The following is a 22331-nucleotide window of genomic DNA, read 5'->3' on the forward strand; positions in this document are numbered from 1 at the left end:
ATTTGTTACAAAAATAGATAATTTGCTTAATTAATTTCTAGGTTTCTTGGGTGGGCTTGTTGTTTTGTCACGATTTTGCGTTTCCTTTGGCTAGCTTTTTTCCTTTGTGCTTTGGTTGGTATGCTGTTTTTATTTGGTTGGTTGGTCTTTGGATGCCTCTTTCTTTTCTGGTTTGCATGAACTTGTTGAAGATCCTCTTCTCTTTGTGATGTGAATGCGCCAACCAGACGACTTTTGAGAGAGCAAATTTTATGACTGGTAGTGAGTGTCCAAGGCATACACACTCTCCAAACCGCAAAGGGCTCACTTCGCTTCCCAAAATTGTGCCTGAATCACGCCATGAAGTGTGTTGACAAGCTGTACCAACTTTTGGGATTTCCATGAAACAGCGTGTTTCAAAACACGGTTGAGGGACTTAGCATTGTTATTTGTCCATAACGAGTCTTGAAGACAAAGTCCTGGTCGCCCAAGAGCGCAGACATTTGCCACCACCATCAATGGTGTGATGCGTTCAACAAGCTTTGCCACCTAGATATTACATTCTCACACCCAAATTGGAGATGGTCTTGAAATTATTTAACAGGGTCTTTCGCATTGCATTGACCATCATCCCATATGGTTCTAAAAGATCATTTATAATGTGTTGGTGCTGCTTGGATGGTGGTAGTCCAACCTTGTCTGCTAATGTGGCAAATAAATTGTTCCTGAGATGCCTCGTGCAAGAAACAAGGTTTGCTTCTGGGAAGGCACGTGCAATTGCAGCTTTTGCTCGCATTAAAGCAGCTTCCTCGTCGCTTCCGAATGTGGGTTCAGTAGAGGAAACTAAGCAAGTAGCAAGGTGAGGAAAAAAAATGAAAAAAGAGTCTGTATCAGTCACCATGCAAGAACATAGGGCCAAAAAATATCGGGTATAGGCTTTGATCTTCTGCTGAGTAGCGAAAGATTTTTGTAGACTGCTGTTGTTACAAGTTACATGCACGTCACCCAGATTATAGGTCTTGTCAACTCTCAGGATTGTTGAAGTGCAAGTGGTTGGTGGGCAGCTAAACCTCTTCAGATCCTTAATTAGTTCACAAGTGTACAGTTTAATATAGGGGACCTTCCCAAGCTGCCTGATATAAATATAGTCTGTCTTATAAAAGGTAGGGAATGCTGAAGTTCTTCCATTGCTGAAACTTGGTCTGCAAAATTTGCATTCGGATCATCAACCCCTTTACCCGACCTCGCTTTCGCATTGTAGACCTGTTTCTTGTTTCTGGGTCCGTCCATCTCATCTCCAGTTGCATACACTTGTGTTGACTGTTTGGTTTTGTGGTCGTCTTTTAGTTTCTGCATTACTTTTGGTTTAATCCTCACATAAATATGGTCCAGGATTACCAGTTGTTCGCCCATTGAGCTGCAAGTTTACACAACTTGATGTAGCCAATGTACGCCGCCTGAAAGCCAAAAAGCAATGTGTTAATTGTACAAAGGCACACACTCAGAACCTTGGGAACAGGTACTTTAAAGTTCATTATCACCCTGTCAATCAATCTTGGCAAGGATAACACAGCAATCAAAATTACAGAAGTGTGTGGGTGTGTGGGGTGGGGGGGTAATTAAGTACTAAAGGAGAGAATTTTTACCGTGTTTCAGGCAATTAAACATTTGTGAAATCGACTATGAAATCATTATCTTTGAATTTTTCATTCAAATCTGTTGGAATAAATCTTATAATGTCCAACATTAACTTTCATTAAGCCTGTTTAGTTTGATTAACCTTGATCATGTAGTTTCTGTCACATATGTACATCTGAGCTGATGAAAGTTCATGAAACATCCTGTATATACCCCCCCCCCCAACCCACCAATATAAATCTCATATTTGACCCAAAAAAATTGGCTGAGCCCATATAATTAATTTGTCATATAATATATGGTATCCATATGGGCAGCCCATATGGGGCCCATGTTGCCTGCCGTCTGGGACCCACTATATGGGACCCATTTTCTCATGTTTACTGTGTGTATATCTGCATGGTAAGTTTCAAATCGCCATGTACAAAGGTGTGAACACCACCCTCAACACAAACACAGACACACACAGAATCTTTCCTTTTAATATAGATTACATAAACTTCAATGTGTACCCCATGCATGCGAAGCATCCCTGCCTGGTAACAAAGGGATCCCCAACACAGCTGGGACACAGATATCCCTCTTCAGTGCTTTCCGACCAGGGCGCTCAGGCATAAATTGGCTCACATAAACCAACACACCTTCTGTGGTACCACTTCTCACAGGACTGTAAAGTAACATAACGTAACAAACTTTTAATTTTTTATTTTCTAATAAGCGGATGAATGCTAAAAGGGGAAAAATGGACATGCGACATGAGGATTTCTCACGTTTTGTCGCTAAACAAATGAATTGGCTCACTGGTATTAATTGAAAATACTGTATAGAGAGAGAGACAGAGAGAAAGAGAGACAGACAGAGAGAGAGAGAGACAGACAGAGAGAGAGAGAGAGAGAGAGAGTCTGGGGATTGTTTAAAGACTTTTTCCTCGGTAGGAGATAGGGAGGGAGAGGGACGGGTTGAGGAGGGGGAAGGGGATTTTTGGCGGAGAAAAGATAACCAAGAGAGGGGGGTCCACAGATTTTTAGTTTTAGTAAGGTTTTACGGTGCTCGCAACTGCATAAGGTCTTATGAGTGCCAAGGGGTGGATATCAATGGAGAAGTCCACATGGGTAATCAGGCTTACTCCGCTCATCTCTCTAGCCTCAACAGCAAAAAGTTTGTTTCGACTATCAAGGCACCCCGAAAATAGCAGTTCACAAGAGACAGATATACAAAAGAAGTAGAGGCTAAATGACGATAGTAAGGATGAGGAAAGAAAAATCAGCAGTTCCCCCTATGTTGTTCCGGCACAGTAGGAGCATGACATTGATAAATCAGCCCATTGACAATTTTACTGTGCGTAAAAACATGTTAATATCCCCCCTTTGGGAATGACCTAAAGACTCTTCAGTCAGTGGCACTGCCCTGGGGGGGGGGGGGGTGCCACAAATGAGAGAAAAAAACACGTGATGGGGGAGGGGGGTCGAGGAAGAGAGGTTTTTCTTGAGAGCATAAACTCGATACATACCTCACATTGGGTGGGTGGCACAGATTAAAGAAAAAAAATATACATCATAATGAGAGAAGAGGTTTTTCTTGAGAGCATTAACCCATTAACTGCAACAACGCTTAATGGCAACAGAGGATGAAAAAGTAAAAGTAAAGTAAGTATTAACTCAATACATACATCGTATTGGATACAGCGAGTGTCCTCGGTTTCAACGATGCAGATCCCAGCCACAGGGATAGGCGACAGTCTTTTTTCATCCTTTTCCCAGGTTCGGCGTTAGGGACTGCAAAACTACTAAACAGACATGTTCTGTTGGGGTATCGTTTTTATACAAGTTCAAATTGAGTGAATTCACTCAAGTTAAAATGTCTGTACTTATTCACTCACGATAACTGCTCACAGATTCCAGCAAGCTTGAGTATGTATTCAAGATTGTATTCTTTCTGTCGGTAGGTTTCGGACGGTTTCTGAAAAAAGGGGCACCCGTTTTGATGGCTTTTTTTTTCTTGTAAAACAAATTGAAGGTTGTGAGCTAAAGAAAGAAGGGGAAAAGAAGAAAATGTGAAATGCGTGTGATGTCTGCTGGGGATACATTTCCCAAAATGTAAGGGATTACACCTCTGTTTCAAATCCAATGTATATAAAATATAATATATGCTTTCAATTTTTATCACTATTACTTGTAGAAGAAGGCAAGGACCCGAATGATATTTGGTTTTTTGAGGCTAAAGGTGGTTAAATAATTGCCACAATTCTTTTTTTGATGATTTCCACCAAATATTTTTTGTTACAGACACATGGAAGGCTTCTTCATTCTTCAAAAGTACTATGTGGGTAAGTTGTGCTTAGAATTGAATGTCTTATATACTTGAGTTAGGGAGGGGAACAAAAGTTTTTATATGTTCAGAATACATATGTGAACATTTCAAGGGAAGTTTGAAAATAAGAATGTTCTTAGATTTGATGATAGAACATAATGATTCCAGTAATGTGGGTACCATAATATAGTTTAATTTCTTTTGTGAATCTGTAATTGTAAGTGATATATAATCTAAATTATATGTTAGGGTACGACATTTCTAACTCCTGTTTTTTTTGTTTTTTGTTTTTTTTTTTTTAACGCATTCTTTATCAACATTTTTTAAAGTTCTATTTTTATTCCTTGTATTTCAAAGCTCCCAAGAGAAAGAGTATCTTCATGCATCCCGGGTACCCACGTATCACTTTCAAAACAGTCTGCCTCGGCTTGCAATTCCTCCACTGGAGAAAACCTGTGAAAGATATCTGAAAGCTCAGCAACCATTGGTCTCAGAAGCAGAGCTTCAGGAACTCCAAACAATTGCTTCTGAATTCCAGAACAATCAAGGACAAGGTATGCTGCCTTCCATCAAATAACGCTGTTGAGAAAGTGTCCTTGGTGTCTTTCTCCTGACTTTCGGTCTATTTTCTCTTTTTTTTGGGGGGGGGGGGGGGATTGGGGGTTTTTCTTTTGTTTTTTTTGGAGGTTTTTTTTTTTTTGTTTGTTTGTGGTGGTGTGCTTTCATGGTGCTGCTGCTTCTATCCTATCTGCCTGTTGTTTCTATTAAGTGTATTTCTTGTCACTACCTCTTAAAAGGAAATTATTGTTTTGGTGGATGTATCTGAAGCTTTCATATGAACGAATATAAACAGGTACAATTTGGGTATCACTATACAAATTGCGGGTCGTTTAAAAAAATAAAATGGAGCTGAAAGATGTACCTGTGACATTGGTAGCTGTTGGATCATGTCTAGAATTTAGAGTGTTATGTTTGTAACTATTACTGTACCTCAGCGGGTAGACATTTGCCGGGGGCTCTCGTGGCCTAGAGGTTAAGGTGTTGGCCTCTCATTCAAAGGTCCCGGGTTCGAATCCGGGTAGCGACCGAAAAATGTTCTTCTTTAAAATTGTCTCCTTTCACCTCCTTTCCTGCTCTCTAGCAATATTCTGTAGTCTGCTTTCGTCTCCTCTTTCTGCCCCCACCCCCCTCACCTCCCTTGCCCCCTCCTCTGGGCTCCTGACTCTTTCTGCAGCCTTTCTACTGCTACTCTTTGACTCCTTCTTACAGATGTCTTTCTACCACACCCCTGATCTTCTGGTAAGAAAGATCTACACCTAGCCTTCTCGGACAAGGGCGAAAAATCTCGGAGGGCCCGTGTGCAAGTTGCGCACGTTAAAGATCCCTTGGTGGTCTAAAATCGATAAGAGTAGGCTTCGGCCGCCACCCGGGCAAAATTCAAAATTTCCTACCAACGAAAAAGTATTAGGTGTGTCCCGCGCGCTCATATGACCTTATGCAGTTGCGAGCGCTGTAAAACACTATACTAAACAAACAAACAAAAACATTTTGCCTGCAGAGCCCAGAGCTGACTTTCTTGTACTTGCTGTTTTCTGCTTGAATGTGTTCAGTTTTGAGGTTTCGCTTCAGCCTGTCGTTGGTGGTTTGGCTATTAAAGGATTCAGTTGTTTTTTTTCCACGTTATTCAGTTATATTTTGTTCGTCACTCTAGAACTGCTCTCTACCAGCTGTATATGTTCTGAAAACATTTATGCTCTCCTTTTTTTTTCAGAACTTCAGAAGGAACTAGTTGAAACAGACAAGAAAAACAAGCACACAAATTATGTAACAGGTGAGAGGTTCACTCTTAGTTTTCCTTTGTTGATGTGAAGATAGGCTTCTGTTATATTGATTAGCCCATAGTTTGGGTCTAGCTGGAAGCACAGTGGTATATGTATTTTTTCCAGAATGTCAAATATGTACAAGATGTTGCCGATGATAATGTTCATCATTCGCAGACGAAGATGTGGGTGGTTGGAGAGTGCCACTGGTAGGTCCTACTTCTTTACTTTCCCTCTGTTGTTTCTGTTTGTCTGTCTTACTTTTTCTCAGCACTAAATGACCATTATTGTGTCGATGTGCTTCTCTTTACTCAAACTCATACAAAACAAACAAACAGGCAAAGATTACCTTGACTTAACAAATTAAGAAGAATAGGGTGTGTTTGAGGAGATGACTGATCAGACCGATATTGGACCGAAAATGTCTGTTACAGTAGGGAAAGGGGATGTATGGGCTGCTCTGTTGCTCAAAGAATTATTCAAACAGTTTAATAATAACTGATAACTTGTGTGTCCCCAGGTCTGTGGTTTGATATGTACCTCAAAGATCGTAGACCTGTCGTGCTCACTCACAACCCTTTCATCTCTTTCAACGATGATCCAAGACCTGAGTACAATACACAGGTAATGTTCAAGTAGAATTTGTTTTTGTCATTATTTGAAGTTAAAAGGGGGAGGGGGGGGGGGGTATAGACCACCTGTCTTTAATTTTGTATGACTATTAATTTTTTTTTTCCTCTCTTTTACCTTCCAAATCTACCATCTAGAGCGACATAATTGCACAGTTGTGTGTGTGCCTAGAAAAAGGTACCAAAAGTTGCCTCAGACCATTTCGAGCTACAGGCTGATAATGACAAAAATCACTTTTTTTTACCAAAACGTGTTTCCATAAAAATGATAAATCCACCCTTTTTTTTTTACAATGTGCTGAAAGGATTTTCATTGATTTGACTTCTAAATATTTTATTTTGAAGTAGGGTGTAATAAAAACAAATAATGAATACTGCTTTTAAAAGGTGTTAAAATCTATTCTTGAAGCACGTTTTCTCTTCACTACTATGTTTTAACTTTGAATTCCATTCATGATATTGATATCAACTGAATGCCAAATTGGAAATGAATTTTCCACGAATAAATACCTTTAAAACATCGTTTTTTTTAAAGTTTGTATTAGTTCTCATGTTTGTTTAACTTAAAAGCTTATTTTACCAAAATTATATTTTTATACCCTACCTCGCAAAATGTGCGATATAATATATCTCAAAAACTACTTGAGCTATCTAAAAAAATTCAGAGACCCCTGTGTTCAGCATTGAATTACCTATTCGGTACAAGCCAACTCAAAATGGTCAAAACCCGACTTTTGGTACCTTTCTTTAGGCACACACACATTTCATGATTTTGAGGAAAAGGCAAAAAATCTCTTGATGCTACATAAGGACCATAACAGTAGTTTTTTAAATGTTAATTAATGTGATTGCAGGTATATGAGTGTTTGTGCGTGTCTATTTGTACTTGTATTCTTAGAACATGAATGCTTCCGTTCGTATGTTTATTTAATTAAATGCCTTGAGTTCATATAGTTGCTTAAATGTCTGTTTTTATTTTCTGTCCTGAATGGTCCTACAGCTGATCAAAGCGTCCAACATGTTGATCTCGTCCACTCGCTTCATGAAAACCTTGAGAGATGAACTGCTGGAACCAGAAGTCTTTCACTTAAATCCTGCCAAATCTGACACGAGCACTTTCCGTACTGTTTCCAGGTATGAGCTCATACCATTATCATCTTAACTCTTTCACAATCGTGAGCCGTGTTTCGTGGCTCTTGTTACTCCCGACACTGGGCCGCTTCAAAACCAGTCCTCCTTTTGTAATAATTGAAACTGAAATCTCAGGCTGAAGAATGATCATTTTTAGCAACATGTTGAGATAAGTAATTATTTCCTCTTTCTTCTCATATAAAACACGTGTGGCTGATATTGAAAATTGAACTCAAAATCTTTAATTTTTCTGAGGGTAGGCAAAATCTGAAAGTAGGACACAGATAAGGCCCAGTCTAGGTGAGGAAAACCCCCTGGTAGTGAAAGAGATAAGTGAAGTGGACTCATGTCCAGTTTTGCCAAGTATGTATGTATTTTTAAAAATTTGACAACGATTTGACCATACCTGATTCAATTTCTGCTGATCTAGTGTAATTTCTTCTTCTTTTTTTTTGTGATTCATTCTATTTTTGATTTCCTTTCTCTGCTACTAGTGGTGGGTGTCGCGATGTATAGGAGAAAAGTAGAAAAGTTTTGGGAAGTGTGTTCTCCTTGGAAATGATTAAATTGTCATCACAGATGTAGGACTTTTTAAAGTATATTAGTCATTATTTTTAAAGGTCAGTGTATTTCCCTCGCATATTTAGCATAATAAGGCAATAGTTTTGTCATAATGCTTGAGAGAACAAAGAATGAATTTCAAGTGAAATCTCAGGGGTCCCAAACTTGACCTCAAGAGCCCGTGTGTAGCCTTACCTCACTCAACGGGTGATTTTGAGGCAAGGTTCTACATTGCCTGTGTGGTGTTTTCTTCTAAGCTACTTTTATTACTATGTTATTTACGTTAAGTTTTTTCCCCTTATTGAATTTATTAAAGACTCAGCTACAACACAAGTAGTTGTGGATGTTACTTTTTATTCTCAGTGGATGATATACTTCATAATGCATTACCAATGTTTTCAATTTGTGGGAGGGAACCTGGTTGTGTAGTGGCAAGGTGTTTGATCAAACTATTAAAAAATTCAGTTTTGATTATCAAGATGATGTAGCTTTTTTTTGAGAACATCCGAGCAAAGGAATGAAAGGAGAATTATGATCGCCGATCTCTGTCACAGATCTGAACCTAAATTATGATGATTTATGATGACATTATTGTCTGTGTCCTCAGATTGCTGCCATCCTCTTTGTCCTGGTATGGGGCGTATCTGTTCAAAGCTTTTCCACTGGATATGAGTCAGTACAAAAGACTGTTCAACTCAACTCGTATTCCAAGGTATGCTCACATATAGAGAACATTTATGAGTGTATTTATGAATAGTTTCATGAGCCAGATGTCTACTTTTTTCGTGTTAAGTATGAAAGTTGATCCAACCTTTGACTCAAGTTTTGTTGCTGCACTGTAGACATTTCAAATCGTCTGATTTTTCTGACTGTTATTTTTCCTGCCTGTACATTTATAATATAAGCTATTCTTCTCATAGTATATTAATTTTTTAGAATTTATTAAAACTGATGCAATGCACACGCCGGAAGCTCCGTCAGTAAAATGCGTGTGATTACGGTGTGGGTCACCTTGGTGTGAATCCTCAAAATGGGTGGTTGACGGGTGTTTTGGTGTTGATTGCTCCTTCTTACCTATCAAACATCTATTGTCCTTATGTCTCCCCCTTATTTTTGTTTATATTACTCTCTTGTACCACGTCAAATCTTCTGTGCTTATAATGCCTAATTGTGTTGCAAGTGCCGTAAAACTCTTATTAAAACTAAAATTAAAGAAATATTAATGTAGAGGAAACTTTTTTTTTGCAGGCCAGAGAAAGATGAACTGTACACAAATGAAAAGTCCAAGCACATTGCTGTTTTGAGGAATGGAAATGTCTATGTGTTTGACATGATGGATGGGGATGGCAAGTAGCTTTCTTTCCTTTCTGCTATTTGGTTTTAGCTTATTGTTCATGTAGTTCTTCCTTTAATGATATATATATATATATATATATGGAGAATCATGATCGTTATCACTGTCGCAGATCTGGAAGCTAATTATGATGATGATGATGATGACATTGTTGTTTGTATCCTCAGAATGCTACCCTCCTCCTTGTCCTGGTATGGGGCGTATCTGTTCAATAATTTATATGAGGGGCTGAGATTCATAACCTGCTACATCCATTTTACCACTTTTGGGAAAATCAACTTTTTTTAATGCTGCTATTCGCACGCACATGCGTAAAAAGATTTTTTGTGTGGCTTTTATGAAGTATGTGATAGCCGGTGACTAACTGTGTGCATTTATAAGCAAAAATCTCTTGATTGTGTATGCTGTTCTTTGTCTTCCTCTGCTTTTTTTTGCCTTTCTCCTCTGCCAATATATTTAATGAGTTCATGACTTTGCTTGCCAAGCACCAGGTGCTTGCAGCTGCAGGTGGTAGATCCGAATAACTAACAGGCACAGAATATCAATTAGCCACATTTGCTTTTTATATTAATTTTGTGGATTCTTTCTCTCTGTGTTGTGAAAATAGCTTTGATGAATAAAATATAAGGGTGCTTCAGAAGGCAAAATTGATGCCGTAAGTATTGCTTGTAGTGCTTATATTCAAATACAGTCAAATCTGCCCTGAAGGCCATCAGTATAAAATGACCACCTGTACAAATTTCCACTTACCGTTTCTCCCTTTAAATTTTGTTTACATTATAATGACACTGAGTGGGTGGTTGGTGGGTGCTCTGGTGTGGTTTGCTCCTTCTTTCCGATGAAACATCTGTTGTCCTTATCTCCCCTCCTTTTTTTTTATGTTTGTTACTCTGTCTCTTGTAACACCCCTAATCTTCGACACGTATATGACCTTATTGTGTTGCAAGTGCCATAAAACTCTCACAAAATCTTAAAAAATGACACTGTAAGCTGTCCGTCTGTTTAAGATGGCCACTTTTCTCTCCAACAATGGTGGCCGCCTTAGACCGTTTCAGCTGTCGTTATTTCTTGTGACTGTATGATATTGCATAGCCTAGGTAAAGAACACTGAGCCAGTAGTCTCCTTTTACAGACACATATATCTATATAATTCCAAAGGTCTTGTGATAATCCCTGCTTGTGGTTGAATGATGCATCTAATGTGATATGTACATTATTGTCAGCTTTATTTTTCTTTTTTTATTGAATTTTAATGAGAGTAATATATAATTTAAATTATTATGTTATACTTGATTGTGTTTTTACGGTCCTGTACAGCCAAGGAAAATTCCCCCCTGGGACAATAAAGTATTATCTGTCTTATCTTATCTTATCTTTTCTGATCTTTTCTTATCTTATTTTATATTATCTTATTTAGTTTCAAGCATGTACTAGTGTATGATTAGTTGTATGATATGGTCTCTACATTGTCCAATCCTATGAACAATCCTTAGGTAACATCATACCTGAGACAGATGTCCTTGCTCACCTGAGCTACATCCTGAATGACAACACACCTGCCGCTGAGTTCCCTATCTCTACACTGACATCTGAGTACAGAGATCCGTGGACACAAGCCCGAATTCAGCTGATCAAAGCCGGTAAATTTACAACTCTTTCAGTATTTCTCTTGAATGATGTGACAGAATAGATGTGAATCATAATAACGTACACCGTGCATGGCCGTGGCCACTGCTCTTTTACTTACCCTCAGTCTAGATGACCGTTTGGGCACCAAGGATGATCGGACAAGCACTTTTCTCTTACTCTATCTTTCTCTATTTTTCAGCCTTTTGAAGGGTTTCACCCAACTTTAAGCCTGTCCATTTGGTTATGTTGTCTTCCTGTCTCTTTTTCTGTCTGCCTGTCCTTCTCCCTCCTCATACAGTGTCCTGTAGAATCATCTTTGCAAGTCTTGTTGATCTTGTTATGTACCCATACCATCTTAGTTTGCATTTTTTCACAATGGTGAAAAGATCTTCATCGGGCCCAAAAGCATGCCTGATTTTGTTCCTCACTTCCTCATTTGTAATATGATCACTGTAGGAGATGCCCAAATGTCTTTGAAAGCGTAGCTTTGCTCCAAAGCATGCGCGCCTTGGGCACCCAGATGAAAGGCAAAAACACCATTCTCACTGTAGCTGAATGCTTGGAGCGACTTTACCCCTTTATCCTTAATTTGGCTTAACATGGGTTCAAATGGTGCACTCCTTAGTAAGCTGAAGTTACGTTACGTCAGAGTGCGCGATGTAAGATATTACGATACAAACCTATGTGTGACAGAAACACTTCAAATATTTTGCTCATAGTCACTTCTTAATTGTTGGTGCATCTTCTTAGAATGTGCAGACCTATCGACCACTGGGATGTAATTGGATCATTCTATATTTTTCCTTCTCCTTGTAGTGCCCGCAAATCCTCTTATTTCAGCTTTGCACATAAGCTGTGTCTTGCCTTATAAAAGTTACCCTTGCAGAAATGAGCTAGTGGGTGGTTGGCGGGTGCTCTGGTGTGGTTTGCTTCTTCTTTCCTGTCAAACATCTATTGTCCGTATCTCCCCACCTTCTTTTTTGCTTGTTACTCTATGGTAACACCTCTAATCTTTGGCACTTGTATGTCCTTATTGTGTTGCAAGTGGCGTAAAACTCTTACAAAATAGTAGAAAGAAATGAGTTACATGTTTATTCTAGCTATGTCAAATATTATCAGTACATTTTGTTATTAATCATTAGAATAGACATGTCCTGCCGTAGGCTACACCTCTGTTGCTGGAGCAGTGTGTCTCTCAAACTACGTTCTGTTCTGCGAAACTTTAGTGGCAAATGAAAATCTGAGTAAACTGGGTGAACCCTGAAATGTATTTTGCTTTTTCTGCAACATCCAGATCCCCAAAACGAAGAACGACTGCGCCTTGTCGATGGCGCTATGTTTGTTCTCTGCCTTGATGATGACCAACCTGGCGATCCGGATGCTATGACCCGCAGTTTCCTCTATGGAAATGGATCAAATCGGTATGCTTTTGTTTGTTGTCTGTTATTAAGAGGTAGTTGGGGGTTTTTTTGGGGGGGGGGGGTCCACACACTTTCTCTGTGCGTTGGAGGCAGTTATATTATTAGAGAGGTTTCACTTCTTCTTTAATTAGCTTTGATCGTATTTGTCAATTTAAAAAATGTTTTTCTTATTTTTGGTCACCAGTTCTTCTTTTGTTAATTTCTTTCAACAGAGAATTTGTCTTTCTTGATGGTGTTTAGAGATTGGCCATATCATTGTTTTTGATTTATATATGGTCAGTTTTTCCAAAATTATAAAGTATATCTTATCTGATCTAACTAAATAAGTTTAATAAAAATATTTATGTATGCCTAATGGCAGTTTCCAATGAAAATGACAGTTGATTATTTGATATTACTACTTCCTTACAGTTGAAATATGTTTTGAACTAGATTTAGATATTTACAGGTCTACTCTAGATTTCTAGTTTGATTGCGTAGTAACTCTCCCATTTCTTTTTTTTTTTTAAATTGCAGATGGTTTGATAAAAGTTTTCAGCTGATTATCACAAAAGAGGGAACTGCAGCTGTCCACTTTGAGCATGCTTGGGGTGACGGTGTGGCCGTCCTGAGGTATTTCAGAGAGGTCTACTCGGACGCCCTTCAGAAATCTCGTGTCCATCCTGACACCAAACCTTCTCCAAATGCCAGCTCTGACGAAAAAGTAGTGAGGCTCAGTGAGTTCTTTGTTATTCTGTTTGTGTCTTTACTTTCAGGTTGTGTGTCCTGTCTTACTGGGTGTTCGTCAGTTAAACTTTGTTCTTAGTAAGCTTCTGCTGTTGGTATATAGAGCTCTGACATTATCTAACAATTGTCCTCTGACACCCAATGTTTGTCTGTTATTCAAGATGACTGGCATCTGTGGTGCTGCAGGTAGGTGCTTTGCTATTGCACTCGGGAGACTTGAGTTTGATTCCTAAGTAGGGAGAATTTTTATTGAGTATCTCTATTTTTCTGCTGGTCTCAGCCCAAGTTGGCCCTGACAGGCAGGGTTAAAGCCCGCCTCCTAAATGATCTTAATTGTCTCAGTGGGGCCATGGTGGGTAAAACAACCCACATCTAAAAAAGAATAAATGAAAAATACATTCTTCTAGATACGGGGTGTGTAAATTATTTACTTAACTCCTTCTTCTTTCCTATCTAACATCTATGGTCCTTATCTCCCCTTCTTCTTCTTTATGTTCGTTACTCTCTTGTAACACCTCTAATCTTCTGGCACTTATATGACCTTATGCAGTTGCGAGTGCCACAAAACCTCTACTAAAACTAAACAAAAATCTAACTCCTTTTCTTCTGCAAACTGCTCTCAGCGGCTTGCAGTCAGAACCACTGTGCCGGTGAAGCTCTGGTAGTGGCTCAAGCACACTCCTTTTCGACGACTTTGACGTCCTATTCCTTTTCGGTAACGTAATTGCCGAAAACGGGTCACTTTTATAGGGAGTTCCTTCATTAGATGAAGAAATATCAAAATAGGTTCACTTGTTTTGATGTAATGACCAGTTTAGTGACATATATGTCACTTTTAGTTTTTGTACTAAAAAATGGTCCTGGCATAGTGGGTTTACCACCCGCCCCCTTCCTTGGAGTTAAAGCAGGAATGGTTTTGTCTGCCTTCACTGCTTCAGTGCACCAGAGGACGGATCATTTTAAATAGCGGGTAAAGCATAGTCAAAAGTGTGATAAACAGAACATTGATGTGTCAAAGAAATTAAAAAGTCTGCTCGTTTTTGACTGTGTAAGCATTTAAAACATGTATTTACTAAGGTTCTGTCTTGTGTGTATGCATGAGTGGACGTAGTCTTTGTAACATTCCTTTGCCCTTGTAAATGACCAAGACAAATTTCTTCCAGTGAGATGAATAAAGATTGTCATCGTCATTGCCAAGAGATATGTGTTGTGCTGACTCTGATTGGCCTGTGTCTTGCTCCAAAACTGCCTGTGGTTGGTGGGTCCTACTCGAAATTGCCTCATTTTATTGTTACCACTTTGAGCAGGGGGGAAACTTATGCCCTTCAAAGGAACATTTTTCAGCTACTACCTATGTAAACGGGGGAATATTCTGAGAAAGAGAAATGTTGATGCTATTTTGAAGTAATTTAAGTCTCATTGTGACTGACAGGAAAAATGATCACACTTGTAAAAATCAGTTTCATTGCAGGTTGACTGTCCCTGAGTTGTAGTAGGGAAAACGAAAAAGAAGATTGTGAACTATTTTGATACTAAACTAATCTGTCAACATACTGATAACTTTTCATATACTTTGCTTTCTCCAGACTTTACTCTTGATCCCTCTGTGAAGGAAGCAGTTGCCAAGGCAAAGTCTCGGTTTGATGATGTGACAAATTCTCTGGACGTGTCTCATATACAGTACCACAAGATGACCAAGACTCATGTGAAAAAGGCCAAACTCAGTCCTGATTCCATCATGCAGTTGACCGTTCAGGTACATCAAATGAATAATCAAATATGTGTTATTAAAAAAAAAACAACCCAGGGATTTGGAACAAAATTCGGTTTTGGATGAGATGAGTTTTTTTTAGACAGGGGATGTAGGTTACAGCTGGAAGCCACCAAAATGTGGCATCTTAGGAGAATGCTCAGATTCTTATGGACAGAGAGGAAAATAACACAAAAGCGCTCCAAATGGCTGAGGTGGGCAGAAGGTGGTGGCGATGGATTGGACATACTCTCAGGAAGTCAGGCAGCTGCATAACAAAGAAAGTGTTGGATTAGAATCCACAGGGTAAAAGATCAAGTGAAAAACCACGTAGAGTCTGGAGAAAAATCACAGAAATTGATGTACAGAAAGGTGGGAAGACATGGAATAACATCTAGAGGCTAGCAGAAAACCTCTGCTGATCAGAACTGACAACAGGAAGGAATGGGGTATCATGATCAGCTATGTCTGCTCCAATCCTGACATCTGAAGAAGATATAGGTTACAAGACAGGTTTGATGATGTGGTGTCTGGGGCTGTGAAGTTTTGCGGGTGGTTGGTGGGTGCTCTGGTGTGGTTTACTCCTTCTTTCCTATCAAACATCTATTTGATTTCAGTCTCCTGTCTTTCTTCCAATGGTTATTCTCTAAAAACTTGCTTGTATTCCTCAAGTTTTGTTCATTCAGATTTTTCATTTCTTTTGACTAGTTAAATTCTTCTTTGTGTAATCTAAGTTGCATTTTTTCCACTCCTTTCGTGGTTAAGTAAAAAAAATCTATATTTTTACGTCTATCCTTTTCATTGGGCCTATGGGCTAAATTGTGCACTCTGTTGAAAAAGTTTTTATTGGAATAACTCCATATATCCAGGAAACTGCTCCCAGCGGCTTGCAGTCTGAACCGCTGTGCCGGTGAGCTGCTAGCAGTGGCTCAGTCACATTCCTTTATGATGACAATGACATATTAATTTTCGGCAATTTCTGAAAACAGATTACTTTAACTGAGAGTAAGTTGAGAAAGTAATACTCATGCTATTGACTTTTGTTGTAAAGTTTTGATATATTGTAACTTCATTATGAATATTCCTTATTTTGGTGCTGCCAAGCTGCAAGTATCATGTCAATATTATTATTTTTTTCTCCTTTTTGATCGATACAAACAATGGCTGGGTATAATTATTTGAGTTTTCCATTTCAGCTGGCCCATTATCGCATGTACGGGAAGAATGTTGGAACGTACGAGTCGTGCAGTACATCGGCTTTCAAACATGGCCGCACAGAAACTGTACGCTCATGCACGTCAGCCACCAAAGCTATGTGTGAGCGTCTGTACGGGAGCTCCGGCCCCCAGGGCAGTGCAGATGAGCTGATGGAGGGACTGCGCGATTGCTCAAAGGTGCACGGACAACTCACGAAAGAAGCTGCCATGGGTGAGAAAGAGTTTTCACAGATTTACTTACTTGTCATTTATTTTTTTCTGTAACCCCATGTTAGATGTTAGTTGTGTGCATTCAAGAACTGTTATGCTCAGCATTTATTTTCTTTATATCATATTATTAGTCGTGTCAATTGCAAAAATAGCATTCCCCCCCTCCCCCAACCAAGGCAGTGCTACTGACTGAAGTTGTTTTTAGGCCATTCCCAAAGGGGGGACATTAAATATATTCTTATGCACAGTAGAATTGTAAATGGGCTGATTTATCAATGTCAAGCTCATATTGTGCCGAAACAACATGGGGGAACTGCTGCTTTTTCTTTCCTCATCCTTACTATCATCATTTTTCCTCTACTTCTTTTGTATATTTGTCACTCTCTTGTGAACTGCTATTTCCGGGCTGCCTTGATAGTTGAAGCGGACTTTGTGCTGTTGAGGCTAGAGAGGTGAGCAGAATAAGCCTGAATCCCCATTTGGACTTCTCTGTTGACATCCACCCTTTGGTGCTCATATGACCTAATGCAGTTGTGAGCGCCGTAAAACCTTATTAAAACAAACAACGAGCAAAAGCACCTTCGTAAAATTTTCAGTTGTTTTCACAATATCCGAGTAGTAGGCATCCCTTCTATTTTTAACATCCACAGGCCAGGGTTTCGACCGTCACCTGTACTTCCTGAAGCACATGGCAGAGAGCCGAGGCCTGTCTCTGCCCATGTTCACACACCCAGCATACGCCAACCTGAACCACATCATCCTGTCTACCTCAACACTCTCGGACCCGGCTGTTTTGATCGGAGGCTTCGCCGCTGTCACACCCGATGGCTTTGGTGTTGGTGAGGAGTGACACTAGTGTTTGTTTTATTGGTTTTAGATGTCTGTTTTTAATGTGTTTGAAAACAATTTGTCGATTTTGTGTTTGAAGTGCTTCACATGTCTGTTTTATCTGTTTCAGATATCTATAACATGTACGAAAACAATTTGTCGATTTTGTGTTAGAAGTGCTTCACAAGAACTATAGTTGGCTGGCCAGTTCATTTTAAGTTTAGTTTTTCAGTCCTAGTGTTTTGATCATTATGGAATGAGATTGCTATGGTGAGCTTGGTAGATACATTACTTTTTCTGTTGGTATCTGGAATATGGTGCTGGTGCCTACCTGTACCAGTGTAGAGTAGGGTATCTAATTTCTGATTCTTTTATAAAAACCATTGTTTTTTGCCTTATTTTATCTTCCAAAGGTTGTACTATTAATCTTTTTCTTCCTTTTCTATTAATCTTATTTCTTCCTTTCTTATTTTCAAGTGTATCTGATATGTTTTTGATTTGTTTTAATCTTTTTAATCTTGTTTCTTCCTGTGTTGTCTTCAAGTTTATGTGATATATGTTTTTGGTTTATCATTAATCTTTTTTCTTCTTTTTTTTCTTTTCAAGTTAATGTGATTTATGTTTTTGATTTGTTTCATTATCTCTAAGTTATGCCATTGAAGTTTTTCTTTCTTTCAACTTCTCAAAGTTATGCTAATAAAGTTTTGGTTTTATTTCATCCTCTCAAGGTTATGGCATTGAAAACAACGCGATCGGCTTCAACATAACCAGCTACCCAGCATGCAGTGCCTCAGACTTCGTGGCTAACTGTGAGAAATCTCTGGATGACATCCATGACATTCTTAAAGGCCAAAAACCAGCATGCAAGTCCTGATCACACACTCTGTGCCTAAGACTTTCATTTTTTTCAAGATTGTGTACCTTTTTTTTATGTACCCCTTAGTTATTTTATTTTTAGAATTTATAAGATAAGAATTTTTTGAGAGAGGTAGGCAGGCAAAGGAGGATCTTGAGACTCAAAAGTGCAATTGTTGTGGTTCTGAACACCTATATTTTCTACTGAGACTTATTTTCTACTAAGACCTGTTTTATACCAAGACAGAATCATTCAACAGAATGAATAATCGCCTTAGGTTGTCTTATGTGTCTCAATTTTGTAAATTGATACAGACTTTTTGAAAAGATCGACAAAAAGATGAGTTATGTGCGTATCTGCTGAGAACTTGGGCCAGCTGAAACAGAAAAGAGATTGTGTCCTTATCTGACTAGTGGAGTGTAGTAGAGTGCAGAATGTTGCAACTGCCATTATCTATGTGTGATGTGCTTCTTACACAAATGTGAGACATTCTGACGAGATGAGTTACATCTCGCATTTCGCGAATGGAGATGTCTGTAAAAAATCAGCACATCAAAATTAATAAATTTTCAACTGATGCAGTTTTTTTCACGTTTTACATGTCTTTTGATTATTTCAGATGATAAATTGTACAGTGGAATCCTGTTATAACGAGAGAGAGGGGACCAGTGCAAAATGTCCGTTATAGCAGGATTCTCGTAATAAGGGATCGAGTAATAAATTCAAAGGAAATAATAAAGTAGGCCTAGTCTTTGAGTTTGGTGTTCTGTTTATTCTTTTTAGTATTTCCCCTGATGATGATTTTGTTCAACATGATCTGTAGGTTTTACTCGATAAAAAATCAAATCAGGTTTCTTTCTCTAGCACTAGCAATGTTGACCAATAGACGTTGGCGATCAGAAAGAAGGGGCTCTGGCTCTAGGCTAACTCGCCCGCTGTGTTGTCCCCCACCCCACCACACCCTGTGGCGCTTTCCATCTGCTTACGCACGTCACACATTCGCTCCATCTATCTGAGCATTGTGACCTCTCCATCCCGCACCAGAGAAGTGAGAGGCACGGTATGCCTAGATAATCTAAACTGGGCTGGCCTTTCACACAATGTGTTCTGCTTGTCTGAGCAAGCCACACCTCCCCACTCATTCGTCCCGGCCTTCATTGTTGGTTCGCGTGGGCTCTCAATCTTTGTTTCGCTGGATCACCCACAACTTTCTCAACTGGCGAGGTTTTATATAATATGTTTAATTGGTCTGTGTGCTGTGCACAGCAGCAGCAGTATTCCATTATAACCAACTCGTGTGACTGTTTGATTGCGCAATAGCAGTATTTTATTTACAAAGATAAAGAAGGGAAAAAAACAGGGTTTTAGAATAGTGTCTTTATAACAGACTTTTTCGTTGTTTCAGGACTCGTTATAAGTGGACTCCACTGTACAAACCCAAGCTATAAATTTGATGTTTCTATCTGTATCGAGAGGACTAAAATCCGAGAATTCACTCATTTTGTCTGCACACCTCACATTCACAAATGTGTTTATGACCATCATGACAAGGACTTTGTGTAATCCCAACATTCCATGTGATCTCTCCGCTTCTCAGGGTGCTTGATCATCCTGATGAAAGTTTGAAAGTCCTACTGTTGTTTCAGTATTTTTCCCCCCCAATATTATCTCTGTTTTCTCTGGCTGTTTGAGCCATGGAACAGCTTGTTGATGATAGAGGTGTTGTTATGCAGAGATAGACCTGTGCTATTCACTGTCTGTTTTGTTCTGGTTTCTGTGTAATTTCACTTCACCCATTTCGTAGATAGTGGATTGTATCAGATTTTTTTTCACAGGGTATAACGGGTTCATTGTAGGTAGCAATTTACATCAGGGACAGTGTGTTTGTTCTTATTAAGATTTTGTTATGACAACTGGGTGATAAGCTTAGCAAAGAGTTGGAGCTTATGTTTGGTTTAGAATGTGCTATTTTTAGTTTGAAATTATTTTGAGACTGAGATTGTGTGGATGGAAAGCAGCAGCAGTGGGTTTCTTGTTTTCTTATTCATGATCTAATTTGATAACTCCTATAATATTCAGTACAGTGGTCATTAATTTCGAAATTGACCTTCTTGGAAAAAAAGATGATTATATCTATTGCTGTGATTGTATGGCAATTTAGAACATATCCTCTTTAACAAAATTCCTTCATTGTTACTAATATATTATTCATCATGATATGTAAAATCAAGAAGAGTGAAAAAGTGTGTGATGGATTTAGAAGTGCCCTAAGACTACATGACTTAACAGTGATATGCAACTCATTTGTTGACCTGTGACTGCCTGATATGGTGTGCAATTTTTTCGTTTAAAAAAAATCTAATGTTGTCTGTGTGAATGTTTGACTCTGTTTGTTGCTTGAATATGAAAATGGTAATGACCTTATAAAAAAAAATTTGTGATTTTGAGTCAGTGTAAAAGTGTAAAGGATTGATGCTTTGACATTTGATTTAGCTCTCTTTTCATTTTGCAGTACATGCTGTTTTTATACTTTACTGTCACAAGTTTATATTATATGTTATTGTCCCGGAGCAAAATTCATACACTAGTGGTGCAGTTGAACATTAACCAATGGAAAAGTGTATATATATGAAAAGCTATAAGATACCCTTACCACCCCCCCCCCCTTTTTTTTCCTTCAACTAAAATAACACAGACACACACAAAAAAGCAGCAAAATAAACCATATAAAACAAACTAGATTTCTACTACAAATTTTCAGTTTATTTGTGTGTGGATGTCATCCTCTAACTCAAAGTGAATGGTATGCAGTCTGATTTTGACCAGGAGCATACACTTACCCCAGTTGGTATCATGTTGAACTACAGAATGGATGGCCAAAGGGGCATTCTAAACGTGATTAATTTTCTACAGTTTTTAATGCTGTCCACCTATTTGGCTCGGTCCTGTTGCAGGTGGACGTTCAAATTTGGAGGTTCCGCCTCTTAAATAACCTTACAGTTTTACAGTATTGAAAGGGGCATTTAACCTATTCTATGATTTTGACCAAAATGATTCAAAACTTCACATCTCTCCAGAGTAATGTAGTCTTAAAGTCTTGTGCCACTGACTGCAGAGGGCTTTTTCCACAGTCTCTACTTCAAGTCATATATTTTGTGTTTTAACATTTTAAAATTACTGCACTTTTTTCCTACTCCATTTTGTTCATCTCTAGCCTTGAACCGATATTTGGGATAGAACGTTGATGGAGAAATGAGTATGTCTCAAGTGCTCATTCTGAGCAACAAAGTAGAACTGTTTCCTTTTCATTTTCAGAGATTTTGTTTTTCTGTCTCTGATTTCCTTCTCATTCTTTCTCGCTCAAGCCTTTTGGTTCTTACCGTGAAGGGTGGTGAGTTTTTTTTTGGGGGGGGGGTTTTCACGTTCGTATTTTAGGGAGGTTCATAGCTACCTTCTACCCAGTACCTCAGGAATCAGAGACCTATAATTATTTCTCTCACTTCTCTTGCTTTTTCCCTCCACCTGTACTACTAACTATTATAATTATTGTGCTTTAATGTAACTCAAACAAAGCAAACTGGTTCTTGAAGTTCAGATTGGAAAAACTTAAACTTTACTCTGTAGTCTAGAAACTTTTCCTGTTAATATGGTGATCAAAGGATTTTTATCTTAGTCTATGTTCCTTTTGGTCTATGGAGATTAAAAGGGGTTCTGACTGAATTTGGTGCCATATGCCATGAGATTCCATCCCACCCTCCTCTCTTTCCCCAAAGAACAAATTCGAATCTTTTATGCTGTGTGGCTAGTTTATTATCCCAGTGATTCTTCTACTTCAAGTGAATGCATGTCAGCACAGTCTTTTTCATTTAAGAAGTGTCCTTCAGACATGATTTCAATTGTCTACATCATGCAACGTGTGTATGTATTTTGGTTTTGAGAATGTTGTACTGTATGGTTTCATTTCTCACCTTCTTTTAATAGTGTGCTTTGGTTCTGGAGAAAGTGTTTATAGAGAGCAGACCCTGATTAACAAAATGTGCAAAAATGTATTTTTTTCTTTTTCTGTGGCTCTTTCTTTTGATATAGTCTATATATGATTTTTCAATATATGATTTTACAGCATTTGTGACAGTATGATGTGTGTTTGCAAGAGACTTGTAGAGCTGTGGAGATTGTAACATCTGTCTTTATAAAATGATTGATAAATTTGAATGAAATGAGCATTATCTGTGTTTGGGTTTTTATGTGACATGAGCCTCCTCTTTTCATCAC

General features: G+C 38.6%; 1 protein-coding gene across 1 annotated transcript in view; it reads left to right on the top strand.

The window, feature by feature from the left end:
* Nucleotides 1-18645, top strand: part of LOC101845690 (carnitine O-palmitoyltransferase 2, mitochondrial) — a 21577-nt gene extending 2932 nt beyond the window's left edge. The window contains exons 2-15 of the mRNA XM_005097788.3: nucleotides 3903-3943; nucleotides 4285-4481; nucleotides 5699-5758; nucleotides 6268-6371; nucleotides 7377-7510; nucleotides 8676-8780; nucleotides 9317-9414; nucleotides 10916-11062; nucleotides 12346-12472; nucleotides 12989-13188; nucleotides 14785-14954; nucleotides 16145-16376; nucleotides 17026-17214; nucleotides 17932-18645. Of these exons, the coding sequence (XP_005097845.1) occupies nucleotides 3903-3943; nucleotides 4285-4481; nucleotides 5699-5758; nucleotides 6268-6371; nucleotides 7377-7510; nucleotides 8676-8780; nucleotides 9317-9414; nucleotides 10916-11062; nucleotides 12346-12472; nucleotides 12989-13188; nucleotides 14785-14954; nucleotides 16145-16376; nucleotides 17026-17214; nucleotides 17932-18077 (1950 nt within the window). The 3' untranslated portion in view covers nucleotides 18078-18645. The remainder of the gene's footprint in view (nucleotides 1-3902; nucleotides 3944-4284; nucleotides 4482-5698; nucleotides 5759-6267; nucleotides 6372-7376; nucleotides 7511-8675; nucleotides 8781-9316; nucleotides 9415-10915; nucleotides 11063-12345; nucleotides 12473-12988; nucleotides 13189-14784; nucleotides 14955-16144; nucleotides 16377-17025; nucleotides 17215-17931) is intronic.
* Nucleotides 18646-22331: the final 3686 nt, after the last annotated feature.

This window comes from Aplysia californica, unplaced genomic scaffold (genome assembly GCF_000002075.1).
Source record: "Aplysia californica isolate F4 #8 unplaced genomic scaffold, AplCal3.0 scaffold00164, whole genome shotgun sequence".
Lineage (NCBI taxonomy): Eukaryota > Metazoa > Mollusca > Gastropoda > Aplysiida > Aplysiidae > Aplysia > Aplysia californica.